Below are 27,976 nucleotides of genomic sequence, written 5' to 3'. Positions count from 1 at the left end.
CTATAAAAAAACCTATGTATTAATAATTATATCCGAATCATAGCAAAATAATTATATACATGATAACGACATAGGTATTCGACGATTGGTATATAGTGTCGAGTAAAGACCGGCGACACACTGGGTTTCAAAGCAGTAAGACGGAGGGCCGGTCTTAGTTACAGATTTAAAATGTCTCAATTTAAAACGATTTGGAAAGCATAAAGTATTGTGAGGATATATGGGTATCGATAATTGGAATCTTATTAACAACAATATTGCATATAAAACGTCAGCTATGGCGTATAGCCTAAAGAATTTTAGGCACTTTCTAAATTATAGATATTTCCAACCAACGTAACAACATTCTAGAATGTGTTCTGCTGATTAAGAGGCATGTCAGGTTTCTCAAGCAAGTACTTAGTAAAGTTAATCCTGAGCAGGGTGCTCTACCTGTAGTAGATAATGTCGTTACCTATCCCATCGATGTCTTTATTTTATACAAACACAAGCCTACCCAACTTCTATAAAGCAGCATTATATTACTGTTATTACCTGCCTATAAACTCATAATTGGTAATTGTTTGATGATGTAAATGAACAAATCTTTCTATGAAATTTTGCGTGACGTAATTAACATACATGCCTATGGTAGGACCGCGCATAATAAATTGCCCATATGGTTTTCTAAACAATATTACTGTTAAATGAAAAATAATAATACATATATGGTTACAATTATAGATATAAGTGTGAAAAATTATCCACAGCTCAATATGACTACTCTATACTTTGTCTGGCTGTAAATACTGTTACAATTAAAAATAAACAAAATATAAGGCTAAGCATCCGGCTGCAGGATTAATGCGGTCATCTGTTGTTTGCTAAAAAACATTTTTTTACGTATACCTATTTATAATTAGAAGAATATATATATATCTACCAAGTTATCAAAATTTGGCCACTAGTATTTTATATTGATTTTTGGGAACAAATTTCGTTCACTAGTTTTTTAAATAAAATGTCGTCGACATTACGGCAATTTACAAAATAATTAAAACAAATAACGGTTGCCGTTGCGATACAATTATACGTTTATAACGCACATTTATCAATTATATATCAAATTGAAGCTAATTTGATATATTATAATTGCCTCGTTAAATCTGTTGCAATCGCAAATAAAGGTTGCTGGTTATTAAAGATGATAAATATTTAAGGTATAGTGAAAGTGAGCTAACGCGTAACATTATTTGTCAGACGAGGATAGCGATTGCCGGCTGTACGACGATTTTAAGCCATTGAAAAAAAAAATCTTTGGTTTAGTATTTATGGCAAGACTAGGTATTGAAGTGTTCTCGAATTCGGAAACTTATTTACTTCTTGTATTCGAACGACTTCAAAAACCTTCTGATCCACATGCAATCAAGATAGTGTATACTGCATTATGCCAGGCGACATTATCTTACTGCATATGGGTATGGGGTGGAGCGGAATCGCCTTCAATGCTGAAAATTGAGCATACTCAACGTGCCACCGGGCTAGTGTACTTTATTTTACCTAAATATCCTCTTATTGTGTACAATAAAGCTTTTCCTTTATTTCTTCTACACACTTCATGGTTTGAAAATTTTTAAAGTTCACAAGAATTTAATAAAGAAACACAATTACCAAGCTTTTAGCATTTAATTATGGCGAATAACTTTATTAGGGTGTAGGTAAACAACTACACTTCAAGGGCGTAGAGCGGGCAAGAACTCTCCGCCACAATTATTAATCGCCTAGTTTTGAATCAATCTTTCATCATCATCATCAATAATGAATGGTTGTTAAATGAATATGAACATGAACATTTTTATTTAAATTTTATACAAATTGTTTGAACTGGAGCAAATCAATCTCAAGGATAACGATCATTTAAATAATCGTCAAATGTGTAAAAGGCTTTATTGATTAATTTACGATTAACGAGAGTTTTATAGTGATATAGTGCAATATTCATATTATTATAAGTCAGACCAGTGAACTAACTGATACTGAAAATCACTTAACTATATGGCAAGGATTGTACATCTACGCTACAGATTGTATGATTATTCCATATATAAACACCGTAAAATAGTTATTATTATTAGTAACAAATTGGTTAATTCAATTAATGAATCAACAAATGAAATGGCTATAAGCATATTGATGTGTGAACTAGTTTTACTAAGAAACTAGTAGATACTTAATTAGATAATTTGAATACATGATTTTCTCACGTAAGTTTTGAATTAAATATTTAATATAACAAAATAATTAGGTATAACCTGTTTACTAGGTACGTTTTCCGTTTCAATAACTTTATTAGAATCACCTACAACAATAACAATGTTAAAAATGAATTAGGATTATTACCTACTTAAAATATAAAACTACTTTTTGTAGACTTGTTTGTAATGGCTAAGACAACATTTCCGTGGGATGAACAGGAAGTGTAAGGGAACATGGACAACAATAAAACTGCACGCTTTTTTCAAACGTCATTTATTCATCGCACATACAAAGTTACTATAACGAATGCGACAAATAATATAATATACTCTGTACAAAACAAAACAAAGGATTGAATAAAGCAAGAAAATAGACTGCCAGATTGTTAAATAAAATTTTACAAAAAATCAAACAATCCAAATTCATATATACATTTGATTAATCTGGACTAGGATTGTTATAAAAAACTTATATTTAAAAAACATTTTATTCATTCAAATTATAATAAAATTGGCCTAAGTTAAAATCAAATGGAACTACTTTAGCTGATATCTTTTTTGAAATGAATTTAGATTGTAGTTTAATACTTCATGGAGGCGGTTGATAAAACAGGCAGACACTTTAATTTCCATACAAAAACACTAGTGAATATTTTATCATGGATATGCGGAATAATCTATAAAATACAACTTATCAATAATTAAGTAATTATGTAGACGACTAGTATTTCTGGAATCAATACATACTTATTCTTGAAATTGCTGAATAGTGCTAAAGATGATGAGTGATATACTGATATTTATTAGTGTCAATAAATTGCATCTAATTAATTTAAATTCAAATTGAATTCCAAACGATTTTGATTACTAATGGAATGTTTATTGTGAATTTAATGACTTAGTTTATGTAGAGATACTTCATATACAATCTCATAAAAAACATTATAAAATTAGGTATGCATTGTTTGGTGTTACAAATTTAAAAACTAAATATTAACTAATAGAGATGTGTTGGAACATTTAAGATCTTCATGAACGTGAATATTATGCATTTACTTAGTTATTAGATATAAAAATATTGCATTATTATATTTTTAAACACTTAATCTCCAATTCACATTTCGTTTTAAACATGTGGCTATCATTATAAGTTATCATGATATTTGGTATATTAGACGATATGACGACTCGCGATAAATGATCTATACCAATTATTATTACTTACATATTATATATTTATGGTATCTGGGTTATAGGCAAGATTCACTACTGGAGAGGAAGCTCCATAATCTGGAGTAGATGGCGTTGAGACAGGGGTTGTATCAACCGGTCGTAATAGTACGGGAGCCACGTATTCCTTAGGGGTGACACTGGATTCTTCTTGCAGAGGTGCTGGTGGTGTGCAACTAGGGAATGGGCTAAGCAATAAAAACGTTCCAAATGTTACAATAGATGCCATTATTAGAATTATTGTACGAGCTTCGAAGCCTGCTCGCAAACCTGCCCACGCAGCCATATTAATAAGCAAAAGTAACACTGATATTCGTATAAGTCGCACGGCTGTCGAATGAATACGACCTCCGCCAACACCACTCATGTCACTTGGACCATAAGCAAAGTACAAATTATGTTTGTCGCCAATGTGTTTCAAAATAAAGTAAATTAGTCCAAATGGAGAAACCAAAGGACACGCAAGACTGTACACCATTGTTATAGAAAAGATTGCTAGACTCCAAGCGTAATGAACTCCGAATGGGAATTCGTACAAAATCGCTTTTTTTACGTAACTTTTTTCAGCTTTTGATTTCGATTGCATAAGATACCATACATAAAGAAATAGTTCAGGAAAGCGAACCAGTTCAAGTGAAGTGCCGATGAACCCTGAGGTTATTACATAATTTACAAAGAATGCGCCTTTATCGGGTAAAAACACGCAATCCCAGCGCATTGTCTGATTGACGTGGTGCAATGTCCAGCGGAATAAAGCATCTGCACTAGCCAATCCCAAGGAAGGTAATATTAAAGTCATGAGGAGAAGATATGTTACTGTTTTTGTCATTATAGAATAATTCTGCTGTGATCTTGTCCAATGGGATAAAAATTTATCGGAGAAGGAAACCAGTGCAGGCATCACAGCTGCCATAGTCCAGAGCAATAAAGTAGGGAGAAAATCTAAAATAAGGCTACTAAATTTGCTCACAGACTCTGGTTTAACTAAAACATTCTTCACTAAATTTACAATAAAAGCTGGAGTAGTCAAAAAGAACAAAACAATAAAAAGGCAAAAATTAACAGCAATGGCCTTGACATACCACACTCCTGGCTGAACACTAAGGTTCTCCCAAATTATGTCAGATGGATTTGTTGCATGACTCAGAACCCATCCTCGATGCAAACTAAAATTGGTAATAACATGCTCAGCTAATTGATAAGAAGGTAAAGTTAAGAAAGCTATACCCAACGGATCATTGAGTACTATGGCCCTACACCTTTTTGATTCATCCTTCAAACGTTTTTCTTCATTTGTGTAGTACTCAAGGGCATCAACATCTGGTCCACAGAGTTGGGGGCGGACTGTTATTCTTTTCCCGGTTTTCTTAAAATAGGTGTCTGTGTAAACTAAAGCTTCAGAAACCATTTCTTTCCTCTCTTGTACATCAATTAGTTTATTTACATTGAATGCCAATTTTAGGTCTACAATTTGTATATGTGGGAAATTGTGGGCAAAGTAAGCTCTTATTGTTGCTTCATTTCTATCTGCTCTGGAGATATTTGTTATCATTATTGTTCCTGTCATGGATGTAGGAACAGGTTTTCTTCCTGTGCATCTTCTCATTATCAATACAGATACTGGCAAGAATGAGATGCTTATCAATGTATGAACCCATAGCCAATAAGATGTACCTGTAAGGTTAGACAATGTTGTTCTACTGAAGGTGCTTGCATCTACTTGCAAATTTGTTCCTTGAAAGTTTATTGGCAAAATAATACCAATAGAAACTAAAGTGACAATAAACATAAGTGTTATAGCATGGCGTTGGAATGAAAGATAATGTACAGCATCTGGGCCACACTTTGCAAGCACTTGTTCGCGGGTGAGACGGAATACAGCCGGAAGCCACGTGAAGAAACCTTCATCAATACTGAGCGACTCATCGGTGTTGCGACGGCGATCAACAAGCGCGTCATCATCGCCGCCACGGTAGAAAAGGTTCGTCCAACGATTCTTTGATCGTTGCACCAGTGCCATACGTCCATAATTCCATGCTGTACGGCGCAATACAGAGAATAATAAAATTAAACAAACCCAAGATATGACATTTAAAATCAAGGTCTGAGGAATTCCATTGTATGCTCCAGTAATTATCACATTTTGTGTTGAATTCCATAACATACAACCTTCGTCATCGGTTCCGTTTGAGGAATTTGATGACAGTGTATATAAAAACCCATCAGAAGTAAAACGACTCATTATTGGTGTTGTAATACAGCAGCAGTGAAAGGACAGGTATCACATAATTAACACTACTCATAAAGCACTTAATTCAATGCACCGATGACTCACACTTATTATACTTTATAATACATTAAGTTTTTTGATATCTGGAACTTTGGATATCTACACTAAATCGTTAATGCAATTGCAAACAAAATCACATAAATATTAGTTCTTAACTTTGTTTCGAATTTCGATTGTAAAATGGATATTGGAAAAAAAGATTGTTGTCACTTTGATTATTATTGACTGACACTGTCAACGTCAATTTCTATAAACTTAATTCGATGTCAGTGTATCAAATTAATGCTTTTTAGATTTTACGCAAAACACAGGAGTTCTTAGCAAAAAATAACGAGAATTAAATTCGGTAGCGGTTGTTGTATAAGGACATTTACATAAAACTCTTTGTTTAAAGCTCAGTAACAACTGACTTTATTATTACTTTATATGAACTTAAAACTAATATAAAATTAGGGGCAAAGGGGTTGCGAGTTGCGACGCTAACAAAAACAAACTTAGTTTATCTAAGGATTTATAAATCTATTCTATTCGGTTACTTAATTACTACCTACCTAAAATATTTATGTATAAGTTAACTAAAGTTAGGTTCCATAACTCGAGGTGGAAGACAATATCATAAATCCACCATATGCTACGGGATCACTTAACATCAAGTGAGAATCCTTTCCGTTCGTCCCTATTCTTTAAAAAAAATGTGGCATCGTGAACGGTTGGTTTGGTTTAACTTTATTTTTGACGATTTAATAATGGTCACAAGGTATGTCGATAGCGAGTCACTACTATAATAACAAACCATTTATCCAGGCTATTAAGAAAATTAACGTTATATTATAATTAAATGTATTTTTTTTATCAAATGGTACAACTCGTGCTAAATAACTTGGATTTATATCCTGAATAATATTTTAGAGTACATGATCCAACCAATCTATGATCCAATTTCTATGTTTTGTTCAACGCTAAAGTTACGATTTAGTACATGTACAACACAAATAAATCAATATGAAACTAATCTTGTCACTGTAAAATCTAAAATAAGTTGCAAATAGCAACTGACCAACTCAGCAACCCTTGCTGTATATACAGTACATATAAGCTTGCCAGTAAGATTTTTTAAAAATTTTCGTCAGTAATCAATTCATGCACAGACTAGTTAGTAATATTGGTGTAAAAATTAATTATGAAAGAGAGAAAGAGGTTTTGTAATGAAGCAAATCTCAAAAGTTATGAGTTATTTAATTTTTAGGTATGTGTTTTTTTGTTACCAATATTAATTACTAATTACTATAGTTGTTTCAATAGTAGATTAAACAAATAAGCGATGGAATTCGATTGGAATAACTATTTAGAAGACAATAAAAGCGTTGCTGTCCCTGAAGAATTATTTTCTCACGTAAGTTCATAATTGCAGTATGATAATATAAAGTATCAATAAAATAATATTTATTTATACCGTTTTCGCAGATAAATGTTTTGCTAAAAATACTCTTTTTATAGAGGAAGGGAAGGCGAAGGAATATTAATCAGCATATTGTCTAAAATTAAATGCCACATGTTTATTAAGTTCTTTCATTTCATATGTTATATTCGAAAGAAAAAAGTCAATTAACTTTCTATGTTTAGTAACACACCCACTTAATTTTTACTGCTTTAATTTAATAAATACAAGGTCAACAATTGTTTCGTATATTTAATGTTTAAAAATAAATATATATATATATATATATATATAAGAAAAAATATGGGTTTTATGTGATATAATATTTATTAAATTCATGGGTTAAAGTTAATGATAGGTATTTAAAGTGTAATTTTGTTTTACTTAAATTAAATAAAAATATGTTTATATTTCATAAAAAGATCAGTAGGATAAAGCCAGGATTTAATTTTGAATGCAAATTAAATTATAAGTCAAGCAATATTAATGTAATGTGGAATACATATACATAATACAGTCTTGTTTTAGTAGAAAGCTTAATTTTACTATATCTGGTATAACAACATTTACAATTTGATATAGTTGTGAATTAAAAATTTTCAATCAGTCCAGACTCAAAAACCATAACAAAATTATATTCCTATATATTCCCTATACATGTTCAGAAACAAAACAAAATAAACAACTAGAAACATTTCTTTAAGTTTCACTATGTCACATGTTGGGTACATCTGCACAAATATATCTTGAAAAATAAACATATTACATGTATTACTGACAAGTTTTATAATTTTACAGGTAGAACTTAGTCTTCATAATGGAATTAAGCAAGGCATGCTCCTTGAAGTTTGCCACAAAAACAATCCTGATGTCTACTGGATAGCCGAAATAACTATGGTTTGTGGGCACCTCCTGCGAATCAAATTTATTGGAGCTGAAACAGACTTCTGGTGTGACATATCCAATACTAAAGTTCATCCTCTGGGGTGGTGTGGGAAGTATGATGAACTAATAGAACCGCCTGATGAAATTAATGACAGATGTGGGGACTCAATCATAGAAATCATGAAAAAAGCCCTTGTGGTTGGTCAATCAGTGTCTATGGAAGCTTTAAATAATAAAGGACTCTCTCCAATAGATAGAATAAAAATTGGTATGAAAGTGGAGATACAGAATTCATTGGATCCATATAAATATTGGATTGCAACTGTAAGTTTATATAATAATAAAAATAACACTAAGAATAGTTTAATAAATGTTTTATCAATAAGGCTTTATGTATTTACAAAATTTTATTTTGATATTTTTCTAGGTACATGATAATATTGGTGGTCGTCTCTTGGTGCGTTACGACGGTGCAGACGATGATCTGCCACAGTCGTGGTTATTTTTCTCCAACCCTAGAATAAGTACCTTTGGTTCTGTAACTAATAAGGTGAGAATTTATTGGGATAACATTTTTTGTGCCACATGTCTGGCTTTATAAGTCTAGTGTCTGTCAAAAACCAGAATCCTTACGAGACTAGTGTTTACCACGGTTATTGGACCAATTATAAATAAAACATTTAAAAACTTCAAATGCTATCTTTATATTACTTTACATGTAATTTGATATTTTTAATTTAATAAACATAGATAAACCAAAATAATTCTGGGTACCCATTTAATTAAAGTTCGTGTACCGAATACATCGTAGGAGAAAATCACGTTTAAGCCACAAATCAACGGCATATGCCAGATACAGAAGGCTGATCACCTACTTGCTCATTACGTATACGTACGTGCATAACTGATACAGAAATATCTGAAGCTAAGAGGTTTTTAACACCACTAGATTTTTTAAGTGCAATAAACTGTTAATAAAAAAATATTAAAACAATTATACACTATAAAGTATTCTTATTGTCAGGGGTCACCATGGCAGTTCAAATATCCCGGCAAAGTGAATAAGTTTTCATGTAAGAACAAATTGAGTGCACAACTAAGGCAGAGTGCCGAAGAATCTATAAAGGAACCAACACCTTCTGATTTATTTCAGGTAATTTTCTTCAAAATTTATTAATATAATAAAATACAAATTTAATATTTAACAAATATTAACCCTACTTCAAAAATTTATATTAACGATGGCTGCATTGTAAGCGATTCACTTAATATTCACATGATTTCAAATTTTTATTTCCCCACCTCTGTGGAATATTTTCATAGTCCCAGTATCTTGGGTTGGATTACTGGATAAAATTGACTTGTTTTAATATGTGCTAATTATCACTGTATTAACTAAGTGTAATTTTTAACTTCCACAGGCCAATCAGACCTATGAAGCTCATAGCTTTTCAACGGGAATGAAAGTGGAAGCACTAAATCCTGAGGATATGAAAACCATTCAACCAGCTACTGTTACCAAAATCTTTAATAACCTACATTTTTTAGTTGTCTTTGATGATCATTTAGAAGACTATGAAGATACCAGAATGGCCTGGCTCTGTGATAGCATGCATCCATACATTTATCCTATAGGCTTTGCTCAGCAAAACAACATTCCATTCAAGCAACCAAAAACCTGTAAAGATAACTTCGACTGGGATGAATATCTGGCTGACACATCATCTGTCCCTGCACCAGAATATTGCTTCGGTAAAAAGGATTTACTTAAAGACATCAAACCAGACATGAAGTTGGAAGCTGTTAACCCACTCAACCAAGAAGAAATTCACGTTGCAAATATAGAAAGAATAGCGGAACACATGGTCTTAGTGGAGTTACTTCCTATTGGCGAAAAATTTTGGTATTCTCAAGACAGCGACCTACTTTTGCCTGTTGGGTGGTGCGATAGTAATAATTACGAACTACATATACCAGATGTGTCACCTAAGGAAGTTCCGAAAGACCCTCCGGCAGCCAAAAAAGTGCGGGAAGAATTGAAAACCACCGAGGAATGGTGTGATAGGATATTCTTTAACTACAAATGCTATGCCGGTCCATCTATTAGCCGGAACAAATTGTCTCAGTTGCCAAAACATGTTGGTCCAGGTCCCTTGAGTCTGGTCTTAAAGGAGGTTTTGAATAAAATCATATCAGCGTCATACAAGCCAGCTAAATTATTGAAAGATTGGGAAACTGAAGGTCCGCCCGCAGAGGGTATGAGGCTTGAGATGTTGAGAGCCAAGTGAGTAAAGTCGTCTTGTCCTTAATTGAAAACAGTTTCTACCATATACTTACTCCTACTTTAAATATTTCGATTTTTTTTAGTAAAAACTTCGTGGTTGTTTTTTTCTTTTTAATAGACATTATTTTGACAGTTGGGAAAGAGAACGCACGAGTTCAGAAAAGGTAAAGAAAAAGCCAAAGTGTGTAATAGACCACATCCCGAACGCTATACGTCCTGCAATACGCCACTTTTTGAGCAACTGTATTAAAAATATATTTAGTAAACTTCTAACAAAACTCAAAATAAACATTTTACCGTAAAACTCAAAAGTCAATACATGTCTACATACGACGAATTTATTGCGTGGAAAGAAGAGAAAAAAAGCAAATAGTTTATTTTTTTCCAACTGTATTAAAAATAGTACACGTGCGGAACCGTCATTGCAATTTGTTCCGACTGTCATCATATAACTTAAATTTAGACCTATCTTTTATTAGTCTTGCCTTAACATTCATGGTAACCCTGCAAATGAAATGGTAAAATTTTAATTGCCCAGTTAGTGCGTTCTTTGAAGCTGATTCTTAAAATAAACATAAGCTATAACATCGATTTATTTTGACCATTCCAGACTTAAAACAAGTACGTACCACGCATACGTCCCCGTAGTAACTTCGCCGGATCAAGTTGTGTCTTTCTGCCGGTCCGTGTGTGTTAAGCTGCAGGGATGCCCTGTCTTATTCGGACCTACACATTATCCTGACGTGTGCCCCAATAACTGCCAAAATGTTGATAAGTCTACATTCCGTAAGTATAATTCTGTTTCTTTTTGTTGTTTCAAATATAACTCTCCCTGTGTAAAATTAAATCTTTAGCCGTAGAATTGCAATTCAAATAAAATTAGTTTGACGCTACTGACTATACTAGTAAAAATATGAAATACTAAATTGTAATCTTGATTGTAGAATACAACTTTATTGTTGGCTCTTCTTGAGACTAATTTTAAATGCATGCAATTTATTCATTGTGCGTAAAATTCATACTAAATAAATTGGTCTGTAGCTCGCACTTCAAATCGAGCCCTAAAGTGTATTTAACATAAATAAAACTGTTTCAGATAATGGCACCGAGCGTCGTGGTAGGCCCAAAGGTTCGGTAAATGGACGACGTAAGAAAAAAAAGCCTGTACCTGAAAAACGTCAAGAACCACAACCAATTGAAACAGAAAATCCAAAGGATGGAGAATTTGTTGAAAGCGAGCATAGCGCTGGATCCACACCACCATCAGAATCTGGAACTAGGCCTAACTCTCCAGAAAGTCTCACAGACTACAAACGAAACACTAGACGAAGGAGAGACGCCAAAAACTTCCCGAAAATGGAAATGAAAACTCGCGGCGCTAAACTACCAAATTTTGCCCTACAAATGAAAGAATCTCATTGGAATAAGAAAGATGTAGAAACAATATACAATAACTCATGTGCAAAGAAACAAACACATGATAGTGACACAGAAAATGAAACCAATGAAAGTAGCTCCAATTCAAGAGATAAAAACATTTCCGATGTTTCAGACAGTGAGGAACCAGAACTTAAGAAACTTAAATTTAGCTTTGACGATCCACTGCCTACAGATAATAAAATGTTCGAAAAAGATCTCCCAATGGCTTGGCTAAAAGGCAAAACGAAACTGGCTCCAAATCCATTGCACTGGACTGTTGATGACGTGTATAATTATCTAAAGAATACAGAAGATTGCAAGTTGGTAGCAGAGAAAATGAAACAAGAAGAAATAGATGGCCAAGCATTTATTATGTTGGATCTGGACATCATAAGGGATTTTCTCCATATGAAAAAGGAATTTGCTATACAATTGTGTAAGCACATAACAATGATAAGATGGTATTATGTAATAAATTTTGAAGAAAATGAATAGTCAGTTGTTGTATGTAATATCTAGTCTTCAAATAAAGAAACTGGAAAATCTTGACTTTTACTAGTCAGATGTCTTGCGAAACCTCTTGCAGATGTAATTGCAAATTTTAGATATAAGTGACACATTCTCTTCTTGGTTGTCTTTAGCAAAATCTTCATTTAGTGATATATCTTTTTTTGGGCATGATACTTTTATAGGTATACTTCTGTCATTGGACTGGACATTATGCTGGGTTATGTATTTTTCCAGTTGTCTTTTCTTGGCTGCTATCATTTTAATATTTTCTGCTGAAGCCAATTGCCCTTCAAGTTCATCCATACTGGAATCTCGTATATCGATTTCAGACAGCTGATTGCGATTATTCATTTTTATAGCTACATATGGAGCGACACTTAAAAGATAAATGTTAAGTGTTTCTTCTTTTTTATTTCTGCACTTTGAATCATCAGTCGACTCAGATGAATAGTTTTTGTTTTTGTAAGTTTCAACAGCAGTACTCCCCTGAGGTAGTATTGGCTTATTGGATTCTGTATTAATTTTATCAATAGACGTTTCAGATATGGAGAGTATATTTTGAATCATATTTTTAATAAAATTTTCCATTTCCACGATAGAGTCGTTCTTTTTCGATAATATCTCTCTATATCTTTGCTTATAAAGTTCATAATCATTCATACTGTTATAGAACTTATCAAATATTTCCTGAACAGTACATTTAAAAAGTTTAATGTTGGACTCGAGGCTTTCAATTGACGTGTCGTCAGATTGAAATTCGTGAGATATATTTTTTAATACTTTTAATTCTAAATTATCAAGCTCTGAGTTAGCTATGGAATCCTTGGTGTCGCCAGACATTCGGTCTTCCTTATAGCTGTTGTCAATTGAGCTGTGTTCTTTAACTGGTATCTTATCGTATTCGTATCTTTTGTAGTATTCTTCACAACTGTTTTTGACACGGAAAATGTCGCTCTCGTTCAATTTGCTACTGCAATTAGGTTTGCTCATATTCATATCCGATTTAGAAAATGTTCTTGTATCTACTGATACTGAAGGGTAGGCGTTTGTGTACGAACTGTGACGCGCTTGAATGTTATCTAAAGAGAAGTATAAGGTTACATTTAAAAATACTTTAGCTGTACGTAAATAATTAACATATAAAAACTATAAAGTTTTAATTTAAACTACTAAAAATCTTTCATAAAATAATATACAAGTCATTACATTTATCGTTACATACCCATTTGGAACACTGTAATTTGTATTTTAATAAATAATTTTATTTAACCTCATAACACACAGTTCAACCTTCAAATTTGACTAAACGATGACTAATTGAAAAAAGTTAATATGGCCAGTATTTTTGCTTCCTTAAATTAATTAGGCGGGTATTCCTATATTAAGTTAACCACGTCCAATGTACATTTAAAGTAAATTACACATTAAAAGCTAAAAAAACTGTGCTCCATGCCTTACTTTACGATACCAAATGTTTTACGAAAATTTGCAACATAGTAAATATTACGAAATTTCTTTTTAGATTTTTTCTAGCCCACTGAAGGAAAAATATATAATATACACAATTTAGCAGCATTTTTAAAATGTATATTTTAACCATGTAGGAATTCGAATTTCAAACTCGCGGTAAGTTAACCGTAACGGTTTGTCGGAAGTTTATCAAAGTATATGTATTGTCACGTTATCTGTATGACGGAGCTGGATATCTTTGAGTTAGCAGTATTTATATCAGATTTTAGTTTATACATTTTTTAAAGCTTCCAATTGGCAGCTTTCCATCTATATATGCTTTATCTATGGTGGGAAAATCAACACTGTGTGACCCAAAAATATTATGTTTTTTTAAACAAAAATAGGACATTTTTCTACAATAGATTCTGTCGAAATCCAATAATAAGCTTTAAAATCAAAAACTACAATTTTCAAATCGGAACATTTAAAGTTAAACACAGAAAATTTATTTTGCATAAATTTTACAGTTTTTTTGTTTTTAATATATTATGGCAATAGTTTTAACTTTATGCCAGTAAAGGGCATATAACAAGCAGGCAAGGTCAAGTAAAAGGCTGGGAAAGTACACGCGAGAACAAATAAACAAAGACGTCAAAAGGAAACAAAGAAATAAGCTAGTTAAAAACAAAATATGTACGTAAACATATTATATTTTAATATTATGATTGATTATGAAAGAAGATAATACATATAAAACATACATACATACAAACATACATATAAAAATATAAAGGCATTAATACAGTATAAGTATTATCTAATGGCTAAGAGTTTACACATAATTTCTTATTGAAGGTTTTTAAGCAAATGAAAATATTTATTTTACAAAAAATGTTAATTAAAAAAACTACATTTTGCAGTAGAAACATAACGCTCTACAAATACATTTTATTAATAAAATTAATTATTCCCAAGTAAAAATGATGTCACTAGCTTGTAATATTCTTTTACAAATTAATTCACACATCTTAATTATTGCTTTTAAATTAGTAAAGATTTGGAAGATGGTATACTTGATGTAATAGATAAATTAACTTATTTTGTCTATGGTCTTAAACAGAGATAGCGGTTTATATATAATCCTATTGTAAGAAAGAGACAGCTTTTACCGTACCAACGTAGTATAAACAACTTATCGGATCACCTCTCAAAACTCATTCTATGTTGCGACATTCTTCCGTAGTCTATGGCAGTGCTTGAATTGATCACTGTCGAAACGAGATTCGGGAATCTCAGAGGCCCCGCCTATAAAGTATTCTGTAAATATTACTGAAACGGCTCATTCGCGATGTTTTTATAAAATATAAGTTTTAGGTAATAAAAAAATGTTGTTTAGCTTAAGTTCTTTAATATAATAGAAAGTGGTTTTGTTAGTATGCCAACTAACAGTCTTAACAATCTTCGTTTTGCTTGTAAGATTTTGCAGTTGTACTCAGAAGTATTACAAAGTGTAATGCATTAGAGAAGATAGCACTAAAATATTTGTGAAAAACATTTTGTGTTATAACGGCAGTTGAGTGATATTACAACTATTTTAGTGGGTGTTGTCATAGCTTCGGATTAGGTCATCGAGTGCCGCGAACATGTGTGCCGAAAAGTTGTCCTATTATTAAAATTCTGTTTTTAATTTCTCAATAGATCCACAAGCAGTACAACATTGCAAAAATGGATGCAAAAGTGTTATGTATCTTCGTTTTAATTTCTCAAGCGGCGGCCCTCCGTAAGTATACTTTTAAGTAAAATAATAGAGCTTTAGAAACTTAACTGTTATCACTTTGCCAACGTCTCGCGCGGCAAGTTCATTAACTTATTTGTTTATTTGTCTCGCAACAAAGAGATAATGCTTTAGACAAAGTTATTAACTTGATTAAAATCAAAACCAAACACTCTTATCTTATAAGATCATTTTAATTTGAGGACTATTATATAGTATCAATTTTGTGTATATGTAATGATATAGTCATAAATAATATGTGTAAATATTATTTATTACTCTAACTCTTAATCCCTTAGTCAAGCTATTAAAGTATCTGAACTCAGAATAATCAAATAACTCAATACTACTGTTTAACTTCCAAATTAGAACCTAGCCATCTATGATATTTTATTTCTAAATTCCACTGGTCATGGTGTGAATTTAGCAATGAACTTTTACTTTCAAACATAAAAGCAAGAAACTATCTTCAAGCACTGATCTGTTGGTTTATCATTATATAAAACCGATATGGAAGAAAACTATAATAGCGCTATTAATTTAAATATATAAATAAGGTGGTTTTAGTGTTCTCTATCAATCCCTTTATGTAACCTGAGGTACATTGTTGGGACATTCAATTTTAATAGATGGCCTTCTGCGGCTGAAATCATTCTTATTCTAGGAGCCTTCAATACCATCAGCAAATGTACACAGATTTGTCATTTTCCACAGGAAATATATTAGAAATTCTTATTGGTTTAAATTTAATATTTATTTTAATTTTAATCTCAAATATTTTTCTTCTTACTTCTTGTGTATTACTTTGTGAATTAAAAAATATTATAAAACATTAATTAACTAGTTTAGGCTTCTGGGATGTTAATGAATTTAAGTATAAGTTTTTAAAACTTCTCAAAGGTAAGAATTCCCAAGTACATTTTAATTTTTAGTCTTTTCTTAGACCCTATTTAACACCTAATTAAAACCTTTTCATAAAATAGGGACAGTGTTTCAACTCATAACTGGGTAAAATCCTTGTTTAAACCTACTTTACACTTTAGTTTCAGAATCCTTTAGTATTCATATACTGTGAATGAGGTGAAACTTTTTATTATTTTTAAATTGCTTCAATGTTTTAAGCATTATGAATCTATTACTTTTGACTAATGATTCAGTTGTTCATACAATTTTCCTTGCAATAGCTCTGCTGCATTGCTGTTTACTATGATTATTAAACTTAAACCCCGTAAACTTTATTTCTCCTTAATGTGATTTTACGTAGCCTACCTATTTAGTACATACCATCATGGAACATTTTACTATGCTACACCTGTTTGGTTTTCCGGTATGAAAGATTTGAGTATTTTTCACATTGCATCATTTTTTATTAACAAAGTAAATATAGGGAATGATAGTAGAGGGTTGAAAATTTTGTGTTGTATGTATGATGTATCATAAAAAAATAAAAACAAAAAAATTTGTCTAAAAAATAAAAATTTAGAGTGGACACCCATTATCACTTATAAATATAGATAGAAATATAGATATAAGGTTTGAAATATAGATAGTAGCCGATTCTCGGACTTACTGAATATGCATAAAAAATTCATAAGAATCAGGCAGGCCTTTTCGGAGGTTTATGGGAACTAACATTGTGACACAAGAATGTTGTATATATAGAGACAAGTAAAAATGTATAGTATAAGAATTTTTATGTCTCTTCTACAGTTCTGTTTAATGGGCATGTTATGACAAATGGCAACATGGAATGAAAAAAACTACTTATTTAAATAAAATAAAAACAAATAAGACACATAATTATGTTTTATTTTATATCTAATACAATTATATAAAAAAGTGAAATAGAAAGACATATATTGTTAGGTTATAGGTTAGTTACTAAGATATTTATTAGATGCCATTATAATAGTCACTTAAAATCTTATGAATTATGTTTATCAATGACAACATGCTACACAAATTTTGAATCTATCTTTGACTGTACTTTCAAGATATATATAAATAGGTATATGTAGACAAAGTTACTTAGGGCTTACCATTTGCCATTAAGGCAAGGATGATACAATATTGTTAAAAATTCATTACATTGTAAAATAAGTTTTATAGCATTCTTTATGGCATTGTCATAAAGAAATATGAGAACTCATCATAATAGTAAAACAATCTTGCTAATATTGTTCACAGTACATGCCCTGGCTAGATATAAAGAGAAAATATGGCAGTATCAATTTAGAATATTTTATTGTCAACGCTTGTTCTTGCCTCCGGTTAATTAAATAAACTTCACACCCACTTAAAAATTGCGAAATGTTGTCCATATTTATTTATCTTTTGTGTATATAATATTCAGAATTACATACATCTTACACATTAACGTATTTAAATTATCCAATACTTCAATCTCAGCTCAATAACACACTTGAACTGTTGCATAATTAAGGCACTTGTTCCCCTCACGAGTTAAGAGTTAGGGAATGTTAGTTTTATGAATTTTAAATAAGGGTCTTTGTGCCATGGCGGATTATAATTATAAAAACTATTTCATTTGGATATAAGACTAAATTAAATGTTGGAAAATAAAGTAATATAAAAAGGATAAAATACTTAATGGCTATTTCATCTCTTTTTTTTATAATAAGAGTAAGCTAATTGTGTTGGGTTACATTATGAAGCTTTACACACTTTATTTATAATACTTATATTGAAATATTTTGTCAATGATATAATAGAAAAAAAAACTCCAATTCGTAGATTTATCCAAAGAAGGTATACTTCAGGGCTGTGCTTTCATACAAACAGGTGAGTAACATCTTGTTATTAATTGATTGTGTTTACAGTGACGTCACCACCACGGATAGTCAAGCAACCGACGGTGGAAGAACTGCTGTTCCAAGTGGCACAACCCGGAGAAGTTGACAAACCCTTTATAATAGAATGTGAAGCTGAAGGAGAGCCGGCGCCTAAGTATGTATATTTTTAAACTAATTACTCCGTAGTATTTTTCATGCATTTGTCTTAAAAAATAAATTATACGAAACCCGACCACGCATTAACTAACCTATAACAGGTATGTTTGAATTTATTCAGTATTATTCGTGTACTTATATATGGGATTAGCAATACAGTCAAAATCGAGATCGAAGAGACTACTCATATTTGGACGTAAAAACCGATAGTCGTAACAGCCGATGACGTTATGACGTTACGATTAAGTACCTAATACTTTTACCCGCCGGGACCTTTGATTTTGGTCAACATAACCGGTATGCTGGTCTAAACGATGACGTCATAAACGGTTTTGACTGTTATTTTATGTTTCGGTTTGAGACGTCTGGACGGTTGGTCGCTTAGACATTAAGAAATGTCGAAAGAAATGCATGTGTCTGGCCCACGCAGCACTGGCCAATTATTTTGTAATGTAATGTAAAATTCCCTATATTTCGTTTATCAGGGAAATGCCGGAAACATAATTTCCATTTGAATCAGTCAAACCATTCATTATTTAACAATAGATATGTATGAATTGAAATTTACGACTGTCATTTTAATTAAATATATAAAATAGGTATTAAAGGAATAAAATAAACAAGAAACTTGTGACCTATTTTTTTCTATATATTTGTATAGAAATATACCTATAATATATTAACGTATAAACTCCAAAATTTCACGAAAAATTGTCTATATTAACTAAACATTACAATGCTAAATTATTCCACAGCCGAAACCAAAACAGGTCGCTAAATTTCAATAATTTTGTTTTAGTCCTAGTACAATATTATTAATTTGTATATAATATAGAAACCGCAATATGAACCAGTCTTTGTGTGTACAGTAAAGTCGGTCGATGCGTTATACAGTTAATTTGTTAGAGCAAAACTAGCTGCATAGTAAAGGGAAATTTATTCTACGTTTATAAAGCTTTTGTTTTAACTCAAACGTGCATTCTAATTTTATATACCTGCTTTACGATCGAAGCTGAGTATCCATAATTTGTCTTCATTTATTTTCAATATTTTTAAAAGCGTTTCAGAAGGGGGCCCTCGATTACAAACGATAAAAACCTAATATCCGCATTCATATCCGCATACCTTATGGGATGATTCGTGGATTTGTTCGTGAAAACGCTTGTCTTTCATTTGTTAATAATAATTAAACTATTTTAACTATAGCGCTCATTCGTCCCGTTCCGTTAAATAGCGTTTAGGTACGTAGTGATGACATGAGTTAAAAATATCAACTCTTTCATTCGTTACTTATTTACGGATATATGATTACGTAATATATGCAACAAAACACAGTAGTATATACATATATATTTTTAAATCATGTCTCTATACAATACCTCTACACATGGACGCGAAATAACCTCACGAATATATTATATGTCCCCATGACTTTTGCCCAAAGCTTGTATTTCCTGAAGCGAATAAAGCTCCGGTCAATGCCCTCGGTCCATTAGTTGTTCAAACATATCGAATTTTCTCTGAAAATTTTGCTTCAATCTTGCATCGCGCTGGCCGGAAAAGTGAGCCGGTATAATTGGTAACCGTAAGTGGTCTGCGTTTAATTGATTCAAGTTTTTTTGATGTGGCATTTATGTGCTGCGACTACTTGTCTCTGTGTTACGGTCATGCCTATTTGCTTTAACATTTATGGTAAGAGTAACGTGATTTAGTATGATTGTGTCAAAATAAAATTTGTTCGATGCATGCCTTAATATGAGATTGTGACGATGGGCCTATGTTTGTTACAACTGATGTTTTTCCCATCGTTGTTTACGTGTTATAAAAATATCTACTATGTGGGGCAATAACATACAACTTATGAATAAACCGGAGCTTATTTATATTCAGTGATTTTTTAATAATATTATCCACTCATACATTGAATAGAATCATTGAATATAACGAGCAAAGCATTTTAATCCTTTGCGCACGTCGCTTACCTACAAGTAATAAAAAAGCCGGCTTTTTCCTAAAAGCCATAGGCAACATTTTAGTTTTTTCTATTGTTAGTGTCGTTTTTTCTACAAACGTAGAATGAAATTTTTGAAAAGATTTTCTTCTTGTTACGCCAAACAAGTTTTTTCTAAGTTGTTATCAAGGTTGAGAGTGGCACGCTGAAGCCTCTACGCTATCATTGCTTATACATTATATATAATAATAAAGTCTAGTGTTATAAACGTCTAGTAAGTTTATTGTTAGCTCTTGCCTTGGCTTCGGTGTCCATCTTGGATAGTCTATAGAAACCAGATCCATGTAGGACTAGGTCAAGGCGTGGATACCTAAGCTTTGTGAGTGCCTACGAGGCCTCGAAGCAAGCGACTGTATATGATGTTAAACAAACATTTTATGAGTGTACTATATCATAGTTTAAATAATTTTAAATGTAATTTGTTTTTTTTTATCACTCAATGTTATTAACTAAATATATATATGAAAATAGATACATGAGTACAAAATAAAATTATTTCTGCATTAACTAAAATTCTGGTTTGTGTACCTTTCATAATAAATTGTATATAAATAAACAAACCAATAAAATAAATTCCACACAAGCAGATCAATAATATTTTTAAAAACATAATTTTCACTTTGTTCTTTTTTACATTGAAATCCTGTACGTGCTCATATGCAGCATGTAAGTTATCGCCCTTAGTCATACGTATTATCGGAATACGGTAACAAAATTGCGAAATATACTGAATGCACAAAATCCCAAAAGCCATCGACTCGTTGGAGCGTAACGATGCTCGCGACTCCACGAGGGTCCTTACGTGACGGTTTTGCATTGCAATACAAATATCGCGTTAAGCTTTTAACCTTAGGGTAAAAATATACGCAATCTGTATTTTACGGTAGATTTGTGATTTTAGATAAGGACGAGAAGCGTAATTGATTTGTACTTTATTTCCATTCACGGAAAATATGTTCAGTATGGATGACAGAAGTGAATATACTGAAATAGTTCTTACGATTTTTCTTATTACATGCGAGACTTTAATCACGCATAAAGTGGCCAAGTTACGCGCATTGACTATGACGCCCCTAAACGTATTGCATTTTGGCAAACGGAGTCTTAAGGGTAAGATTCAGGGACGAGAATTAGCGCGAACTTTGGTACTGATAAATTCAAGAGACATTGAATTGAGACTAGTTCCAAATCTTTACCTAATTTTAATATATCCTAGTCTTTCTCTGTCTAAGTTCATAAATAATTGATTACATTTTTACTTTATAGAGTAAACTATAAACGAATTATTAGTTCACCGTTTGTCTTGAAGGTAAAAGCCAATTTCTGATATGCAATTTTCAATATATTCTTTCAATTCACTATAATAATGCTCCGGCGTAGAATCCGCAGCCATTGTGTTTTTTTTTTGTTAGCGTGTTTCGAAAGCGGCTCGTAAGCAACGGACTACAAAACACCCCGTAAACTTTTAATTCGCGATCTTTTGTTAAAGGTTGCTTTGTTTCCGCTTATATTTTCGTAGTTCGGAGTTTGGTAGTTTGCGTGTAATAATGCGTGATGAAGAATTTTTTTTTCGATATTGACTCACGCTTCTCTAATATTGGCCATGTTGATAATGTCTTTCAAATTAGTAATGGAATAGATAAAAAGGTTGATAGAGCTTTAAGTTGTATTTTGAACGAGAGCTATGCAATTTCTGTGATGTTTTTTTTTGTATGGCGCGCTTGGGTTATGCATTTCCATCTAATCAATGCAATCGGTTATGGTAATTTTGGAATCGCTCATGAATTAGTAGTAGAGTGTAAGCGTGTAAATTGTAACGATAATTAAAAACTTTGCTACTTTAAAAAGTATTAAAATTGTCATTTTTCGTCACTAGAAGACCCTATCTATATCCACTATGATTAGATTTTCGTCTTCTTTCTAGGAAGTTGTATATTACTTATTTTTTTTTATATATTTATACACTGACACCTCTTTCCCGAAGGTTTGCTGCGTTCCCCTGACATGCCTCTCTCGTACTTTTATTACATTTGACTAGTCCTTCTTCTAGAACATAACTAATAAATATTGGTAATATACGAAGTTAACAGCACGCGTATATCGTCATGTTTTCGAGTTAAATATAGACGCATAACAAGAAACTGGCTGATGTAAGCGTCAACGGATATTGAAGGGCGAGCGAACTTTTAAAACCAATTAAAACTTTACTGCTACGGATTATATGGGACAACGTTAAACTTATATTTCTCACGCGTTTGTGTGAGTTTGACTATAGTGATCTACGTTCGCTCAAATGGTCAGGTGGCTTGCACTTTTTTGTTCACTTGCAATAAAGTATGTGAATCTTACTTCGTATGTAAACGAAAGATTATAAATTTTTCTTTAATTCTCTAAAATTTATATGTTTATTTTGTTAGACGAAAATCTCGTTTTTTACATAGTTTACTTAGACTTGGCGTTAAGTTTTGTTTATAAAGCCTAAATGCTAACTAAGTGAGAAAGCGTTGTTTCCAGTATTAACGGATTATATTATTGAAGTTGTCTGGAAAGCTATGTAATTTTTATTGAACTTTCAGCGACCTGTTTTACTAGGTCGTGTTCCAAGAAGTGGATAACGCTGAATGCATAATTGAGGCGCATTTATTAAAACTACGATGTGGATTTTATACTAGGTCAATAGATATATAATGTTGAGTATCGGGAACGTAGTGTACCCGTGTATAACCCACGAGTTTATTATATGTTTATTCATTTAGGAAACAAAACAGATACATCTCTATACAATAAAAGTAAAAAAACACATAAAATTATCACACATATATCCACAAAAAGATTCACTTTTAAAAAAAGGATACAAAGAAAAAAATACAAACCTGCTAAGCTTACAATAACGTTTCTAATCCCGATTTTGACTTTAATACCAATAACTTTTTGCGACAGTTTATGGATATTAAAAGACAAACGTCGAAACATTTAAATTGGGTCATAAGGGTTCTTTGAGTAATGTAATATCTACCTAAGTATTGAATATATATAATGGTTTTTGGTCCAGAGCAGGGGGTAAAATTATATCTAATTTTGTTGCGATAGGTAGGCTTCTTGTCTTAAATGTTTTTGCGAAAGTAGTTCAGACCAGTTTCACTCGCTTCGGAATATATTTCCTCCTTGTTACAATCTGATGATAACTTGATATTTCGATAATTAGTTTCGTAAAACGTGAAATTCATTAACTTATATCACGTTGTTTGTTTCTGAGTTATACCTATTAAATAATTTATGGCTTAAAGTGTGCTTTCCGATAAAATGCAATAAAAATATGTTTTGTTGGATAGACAACTCAGTCACTGATAGTATATTGAATGGTATGTGTGCTTTTTATTTATTTTCTATTTTGTACAGTTACTCAATACTCATACAATAGAAAACTTATTAATATAAAAAGTAAACTAACCACAGAATATAAACAAAAGAAGAAAACATAAAACCTAAACCTTTTTACAACTAATTATAGATAATGCAATTCTTGTTCATTCAGCCAGTGTGCATTAAATATATCCGTCTCATATGCACATCATAAGATTCAGGGTGCGAAAGACATCCTAGTTTGTTTATGTTATTGAAGAAAAAAAAACAGAAATAGTGTTGCTACAATGTATTAGGTCTAAAACTGAGATTTGCGGGCCTGTTCTGATCGTTTGTTTTTTACTGATAAGTGATCAGCCTTATGCCTCACATACACGCTGAAGACTTTTTGGGTCTAAGGCATACCCGTTTCCTCACGATGTGTTTGTTTACCGTGTCAAATGCGAACATAGTCAGAAAGTACATTGGTCCAGGATGAGAGTCGCATGTTAAAGCTAACACTACTAATATCAATATAATTATTAATATCATATATTTTTGATAAGAGATAAATATAGTTGTATTCATTATATTACTTCCTTTTCTTACAGATAATGCGATTATTGAATTATCAGTAGTAACCGCAGACAGCTTTCTCGGTCGAGAGTTAGACGATTATGTTACATTGTACATTATTTTTCAATACAATAATTTATTGCTTGCCAACGATGTTGTTTGTGTTATATACAATATCTATTCGAGATATTTTTGAATAAGATCAAGTAATCCGAGCAATAAGTTCTCGAAACGAAACCTTATCGGATAGTTTAATTCGATAATGTTAGCAGTACGAATGTTTGAATATACGAATGTCTATGATATAGTATGCGAATACAATTCGAAAAACACTTTCTCAGTTTTACGAATACCTCGGCTTAGATGATATATATTGCACGCCAGCTACTAGTAACATTACTTGTTTACTACTCGATCGTACGAATAGTTTATATGATACTAACCTTGGAATTTAAATATGTATATCAAGACTTAGTAAAGTTTAAATAATCAATGCATCGAATGTACAACGTTACGTCATCTGACACCGTATTTAGTCGCAATCGTCATTTAGCTGCAAAGGCACTAAAAGGCAAGGTTAGTGACATCATACGGTGCATGAATACGTTCAAATTGAATGTCAATGCATTTACTGTCGATTTCTTTACTAACTCTTACTAAAGGTAAAGTCTCTATGGAGAAAGCACAGTTCGTACGAACAATTTGAAAAATGTAATAGTTAACGCAATATAATAGTTGTGAAAGGTTTTTATATAGGAACTAAGTTAAAGCACGGTCATATACTTGAATAGTAGTCGTAACGAAACGATTTTTTTTTGTTCGGACTAATACCGGGGCTGAATTCCATAATCGGACGTCGAGACTGAATGCGAATTCCCATCTCGACGCTTGGGGTTCCACAACACAACGCTTTTTAGTGCACTTTCTGCTGAGCACCTCTTGTTGGAACCAGATGCCCGTAGAGGTATTTCCAAAGCGATACGACGATAGAAGTCATCAAGAAATGAGCGCACTATTCCCTGAAAGGTCGCACCCGTTAGCCCCGTTCAAAGTGACCCTGGCTCTTGCGCCTGCTCGTTGCCGTTGTCCTAAAAAAAAAGTAAACGTCAGTCAGAAAATGACATAATTTTAATGTCGTATACTTTACCAAATTAGTATATATGTATATAAATTTATTAACAAATCGATTGATATTTTTTCAAATTCCATGTATTTTATTATACAAAGACCATTTTTATCGGGTACTTATGTCGCTGTCGTAACTTTTAGAGCTCAAAATTAAGGTACTTACTATGCCCATAGGAGTGTAGCCATTACACCCTATAACGGCCAGCAAGAATATATATCCGGTGTATGATTGCCTTCCGCACGCGTGCTTCGGCGAGGGATATGTAAACAAAATTTTATTATATGTCTATTTCCCTGGATATATTAGGGTTGTACACGCGAATTTGACTATATTCTACAATTTATAATAACTGTCACTGTTTTGTCCTTTCTTAATTTTTTTTAATGGAATCTCGCTGTGGTTGGATTGGCCTTAACAGCGACCGTATTGCTTTTATATCATCCAATGGAATTTGTTATAGTTTCAATCGATACCATAATTCTTTTTTTTAAAACTAGACGGCTGTCAAATGACAATCAGGAAGGATCGATATAACATATTTCATAATCGGTAAAGTAGGATTTTAATACGCTAGCTCATTATATTAAATTAATTATAACAAACATTGGAAGTCATATAAGTGTTTTAGTTTTTATCCAACTTCATTGTTACCAAGGAAAAAATCATGTTGCGTCTTTTCCTACTTTTGCATCAGGTTTAATGTTATACTGCAAGCGCCCTACTCCTTAAAAACCGAAAAATTCCAACAGCATTGTTTAAGGAAGGAAAGTTGAACAACCTGCCTACGTAGCTTTATGCAAAAGCTTCAGCGATTTTATGCAAAAGCTCTGACGATGACATCCACTGTATTCAGTTGGGATTTCTCATTCAAACCCTGTATGAATACAGGATGCATTCTCTTAATATATTTTTACATTTTTATGATAGCGCGAACGAACACTTGGTACAAATTACGAGTATTTGAACTCTAGTGAATACAGTAGTTAAGATGAAGCCTTTATACGCAGTTGGTACGTGACCCGAATGAAAACAACTAGCTACGATTCTCGTGAACGGCCACTTTAAAAGGCAGGGCTACTTCTTTATAGCTTGTGAGGCATTGTAGTAATTAGGATTTGTATTAATCTGTTAGGCATTAATCGATATACTGTAATAAAACAGAGAACCCTAAATTTTCCGCCATATGCCTTCGACGAAGGTCAGGTAAGGGGATCCTAATCGGCTTGCAATGCACTTCCTAGCAGCCATAAGTGGCAGTATCCGTTGGGCGCATGCTTCGATATACTGATGTATAAGATCGTCTTGATCCTTGAGGTGACTTAGGACGTGTTGATAATGGATATTAATGGGTTTCGACGAACTGTTGTCCGTGTTTGTATATTTACTGTAGCAGATTGTATCTTATTTTGGAGATCTGAGGTAGTAACTGATTTGTTTTTATATAGTTTTGTAAAGGAATTTAATCATGAAGCAGGATTAAATTACTTTACAAAACTATATAAAAACAAATCAGTTACTACCTCAGGAAGCAAATAAATGTGAGGCCCAGACCTAAAAAGGTTGTAGCACCATAGATTTATTTTTTAAAGGATTTTTTAATGTCTCCTTTGTAATTATTATGGAATGGAAAACTTATATTAATTCAGTGATGTAATATATTTGGTCGTATTTATCAGACATGCTTTATTGATCAATATTGTATCATTTGAAATATAAAAAAGTTATTTTTTTACGTTTGTTTGACCTCTTTCAATATTACGAACGACATACTCACTAGGTTAATTAAATAATAACATACATTACTTAATTAAACACTTTGCAAATTGAATATATGATACATACAGATTGTATGTGAAAACGAATGTGAAAATAGCCTACTTTTTCGTATTTGCATGTATTTGATCTACTTTTAAATTTATCCTGATTACTAACCCGACCTCAGCAAGCGGGATGAAAAGCGGTCAAGTGTGACTGGAGTCCTTTGTAGCAGTTTCCCGAGGAAAATTAGTTTCCCAACTGCATTTTCATCTAGCCTCATTACTTACATTAAAATCGCAGGCTGGATTTGTAAAAATATTTTATAAAGTTCTCGGAGAGTATTTAGAAGACACGGCGAGGGCCTCTACGGTCGTGAAACGCGTATAGTAATAATTTATTCATGAGTCAGCCTTGATTGAGTCAGGCGATCTCGTCTGCCATCGGAAATATTATGTCATGTTTATTTTTTATTATTTACTCACAACGTGTAGGACTCTCATTTTATTTGATATGTTCTATTATGAACCTGTAAAGCTGATGATAAAGAAAACATTTATGGGAAGAAGTCATTTTGATTTTATTTGCCTACCTTGGCTCCTAGGCATAATTCTAGTCATTTCCCATCCGCCTACGTAATAGGCCTACCGCTCAATGGCAATAAATCATCCATTATGC

The 27,976-nt window shown here is 32.2% G+C and overlaps 4 protein-coding genes across 7 annotated transcripts in view; 2 read left to right on the top strand and 2 right to left on the bottom strand.

Moving 5' to 3' along the window:
- Positions 1-2,530: 2,530 nt before the first annotated feature.
- On the bottom strand, positions 2,531-5,965 carry LOC123714232 (CSC1-like protein 2). The gene has a single exon (XM_045668429.1). The coding sequence runs from the start codon at positions 5,704-5,706 to the stop codon at positions 3,463-3,465; it is 2,244 nt and encodes a 747-aa protein (XP_045524385.1). The 5' UTR covers positions 5,707-5,965; the 3' UTR covers positions 2,531-3,462.
- A 929-nt stretch (positions 5,966-6,894) lies between these two features.
- On the top strand, positions 6,895-12,323 carry LOC123714198 (scm-like with four MBT domains protein 1). The gene is made up of 7 exons (XM_045668386.1): positions 6,895-7,147; positions 7,991-8,401; positions 8,505-8,627; positions 9,102-9,230; positions 9,499-10,361; positions 10,972-11,147; positions 11,458-12,323. Exons 1-7 carry the CDS (start codon positions 7,076-7,078, stop codon positions 12,273-12,275), a joined length of 2,592 nt encoding a protein of 863 aa, XP_045524342.1. The 5' UTR covers positions 6,895-7,075; the 3' UTR covers positions 12,276-12,323.
- Positions 12,133-13,679, bottom strand: LOC123714199. Its single transcript, XM_045668387.1, has 2 exons — positions 13,513-13,679; positions 12,133-13,369 (listed from the first exon to the last, which is right to left on the bottom strand). The coding sequence occupies exons 1-2, from the start codon at positions 13,514-13,516 to the stop codon at positions 12,336-12,338; spliced, it is 1,038 nt and encodes a 345-aa protein (XP_045524343.1). The 5' UTR covers positions 13,517-13,679; the 3' UTR covers positions 12,133-12,335.
- A 1,277-nt stretch (positions 13,680-14,956) lies between these two features.
- The window catches only part of LOC123714521 (neuroglian), a 38,639-nt gene continuing 25,619 nt past the window's right edge, over positions 14,957-27,976 (top strand). For 2 of the 4 annotated variants that reach the window (XR_006754319.1, XM_045668793.1), the window contains exons 1-3: positions 14,957-15,116; positions 15,441-15,522; positions 18,357-18,483. Coding sequence is in view for 2 of the 4 variants with exons in the window: in XM_045668793.1 (XP_045524749.1) it covers positions 15,468-15,522; positions 18,357-18,483 (182 nt within the window). In the remaining 2 variants the exon portion in view is untranslated. The remainder of the gene's footprint in view (positions 15,117-15,440; positions 15,523-18,356; positions 18,484-27,976) is intronic. The other 2 variants (XR_006754320.1, XM_045668794.1) reach the window with 1 other exon arrangement.

Source organism: Pieris brassicae, chromosome 9, assembly GCF_905147105.1.
Source record: "Pieris brassicae chromosome 9, ilPieBrab1.1, whole genome shotgun sequence".
Classification (NCBI taxonomy): domain Eukaryota; kingdom Metazoa; phylum Arthropoda; class Insecta; order Lepidoptera; family Pieridae; genus Pieris; species Pieris brassicae.
This window is presented reverse-complemented; position numbering and strand designations above follow the sequence as displayed.